The sequence below is a fragment of the Ichthyophthirius multifiliis genome (assembly GCF_000220395.1).
Source record: "Ichthyophthirius multifiliis unplaced genomic scaffold scaff_1120509250190, whole genome shotgun sequence".
NCBI classification, from domain to species: domain Eukaryota; phylum Ciliophora; class Oligohymenophorea; order Hymenostomatida; genus Ichthyophthirius; species Ichthyophthirius multifiliis.
Genome location: NW_004086992.1, coordinates 3,051 through 5,361, shown reverse-complemented (window position 1 = coordinate 5,361; position 2,311 = coordinate 3,051). Strand labels below are relative to the sequence as shown.

Genomic DNA, 2,311 nt, shown 5'->3' with positions numbered 1-2,311 from the left:
TGTTAACATATTTATATTTAATAAAGTAAAGTAATCAAGAACTTGTTGAAAAAAACAAAGAATTGTAATATATATCAAATAAAAAATTATAAAAACAAAATATATCAACAGATAAATTAAGCTTAAGTAACTATCTGAAACAATTGTTGAATTAGAAACTAAATTAATGAAATATGGAGAAAGACCTGCAAAATTAGGCCTACCAAATAATTTATTATAACAAAATAATAATAATTTTAACATATTATAATCACCAACACCGAAAATAAGTTAAAATATATTATTATTTTTTAATATAATATATATTTTAATTAATATTAGAAGAATTAGATTAAAAAAATAATAATATTATAAATTATTATAACTCACCGAGCAATTACCAATTAAAATCGAATAATTAAAATTTGTAACCTATAAATAGTTAATTTGATTTAGATTTGAATAAAAATAGTGTTCAAAGTAATTTCTTTTTTCTAAATATTACAATTTTTTTTTAAATAATAACAAAGAAGAGTTTAGAAATTATAATAATGGTTTTTATAACGGAACATAATAATAATAATAAGTAAATTTATTTTGAAATGTAAAATATAATTAAGTTTAGGTATAACTAAATAAATATTGATAATACAAGTATATTTATTATTATTAAAAAGTTTAATTTATAAAAATAGATTTATAATTATTCATTTTTCTATTTATTAATAATTTATTTATTATTTTTTATAAAATTTTATTTTTTTCTCTTTAAATAATCAATTTAAAATAAATAATAAAAAATATTTAATCACATAAAATATAGTTTAAGATAGTATAACTAATATAAATGAAATTCTTTTTTTTTAATAAAATATTATATATATATATATTAAATATATATTTAATTTTTGTTAAACTAACATACTTATTAAAATGTTTATTTTATTAAAAATAATCAATTAAAATTAATAAAATTTTATTATTATTACTCACAATTAAAATAAATTTTAAAGAAATAAAATTATTAATTTAATTAAAAAAATAAACATGAGTTCTAAAAGCGAGCGAATATACTCAAATAGTAAGTAATTATTAGCATAAAAGCCAATAAATTAAAAGGAAATATCTAATTAAAATGATAAAGGATAATATTTTTACAACTATATAATAAATAAATATTCAAACTTATCTGAAGAATAATTTAATTTAATAACCAAAGGTTATTTAAGAAGTTTAAAAAGCATAAATAATATTGATATTATAAAATTAAATTTAAACTACAAAGAATATATAAATCATTAAAAATAATAAGAAGATTTATAAAAACAAAAATACTTTGTTAAGCTTTTAGATAAATTAATATGTAATCCAATGATAATAAAAGATGAAAATAAATTCAAAAAGCTAGAAAAAATAAAAGAATAAAATTATTATTAAAGTCAATAATAATATGATGAAAATAATAAAAAAACGGGAAAAAAGATTAATTTTTACTCGTAAAATTTACTAAAGAATCTCATTTTGTTAAAAGACAAAGTAAATGTACAAACGAAATTAATAAATGACAAATAATATTCATCTTAAAGAAGCCGAAAAATAAAATCTATTTTTAAAAATAATTTAGAAAACACTTTTAATTTAAATACAAAATATTTATTCAAATAACAATAAGATAATGTAAAATCAACTATTAATAATTAATAAAAAAACATAAAAAATTTAAACTATTAATTAAGTTTTGACAAAAGAAGTATTTCTATTTTTTAATTTTTATCTACTTAAAGAAAAGAAAATGACGAAATTTAAAAAAATCTCATAGATTTGGGATATAAAATAACTTCCTCTTTGAAATTTATCGAAGATAATAAAAAAAATATTATTAATCATAACACATAATATTAAGAAGAAAAATAAAAGTTCTTAACTTAACAAAATATGTAAAAAACAATAAAAGAAGATTTTTATTTTCCTAAAGAAATTAAATTATAAGAAAAAAAAGAAAAAAATTTATAAAATAAACTCAATCAATAGTTTACAATTAAAGATTTTATATAAAAAAGAACTTAAAATATAAATAATATAAGTAAAACTCTAGAAAATAATTATTAATTAGAATATCTAAAAAAAAAGCCAATAAATAAACTATAAATAAAAAAAAATAGTAATGTTATTTTCTCATAATTTTCAAAGTATAAAATTAATAAAAAAATTAAAAAAAAAAAATAATAAAAAAAAAAGTCAATAAACATCGAGAAATAATAATAGTTTTTTTTTCGAAAATAAAGAAGATTAAGAAATCAAATCGTAATTTTTAAAAGATTTATTTAATGAA

General features: G+C 14.0%; 1 protein-coding gene across 1 annotated transcript, besides 4 other annotated features; it reads right to left on the bottom strand. All coding sequences in view use genetic code 6, as the record gives it.

Moving 5' to 3' along the window:
• Positions 1–689: 689 nt before the first annotated feature.
• Positions 690–750: a microsatellite.
• Positions 751–850: 100 nt separating this feature from the next.
• Positions 851–880: a microsatellite.
• Positions 881–1,121: 241 nt separating this feature from the next.
• Positions 1,122–1,945, bottom strand: IMG5_054870 (hypothetical protein). The gene has a single exon (XM_004037316.1). The coding sequence runs from the start codon at positions 1,794–1,796 to the stop codon at positions 1,419–1,421; it is 378 nt and encodes a 125-aa protein (XP_004037364.1). The 5' UTR covers positions 1,797–1,945; the 3' UTR covers positions 1,122–1,418.
• Positions 1,946–2,172: 227 nt separating this feature from the next.
• Positions 2,173–2,215: a microsatellite.
• Positions 2,182–2,216: a microsatellite.
• Between the last annotated feature and the right edge of the window lie 95 nt (positions 2,217–2,311).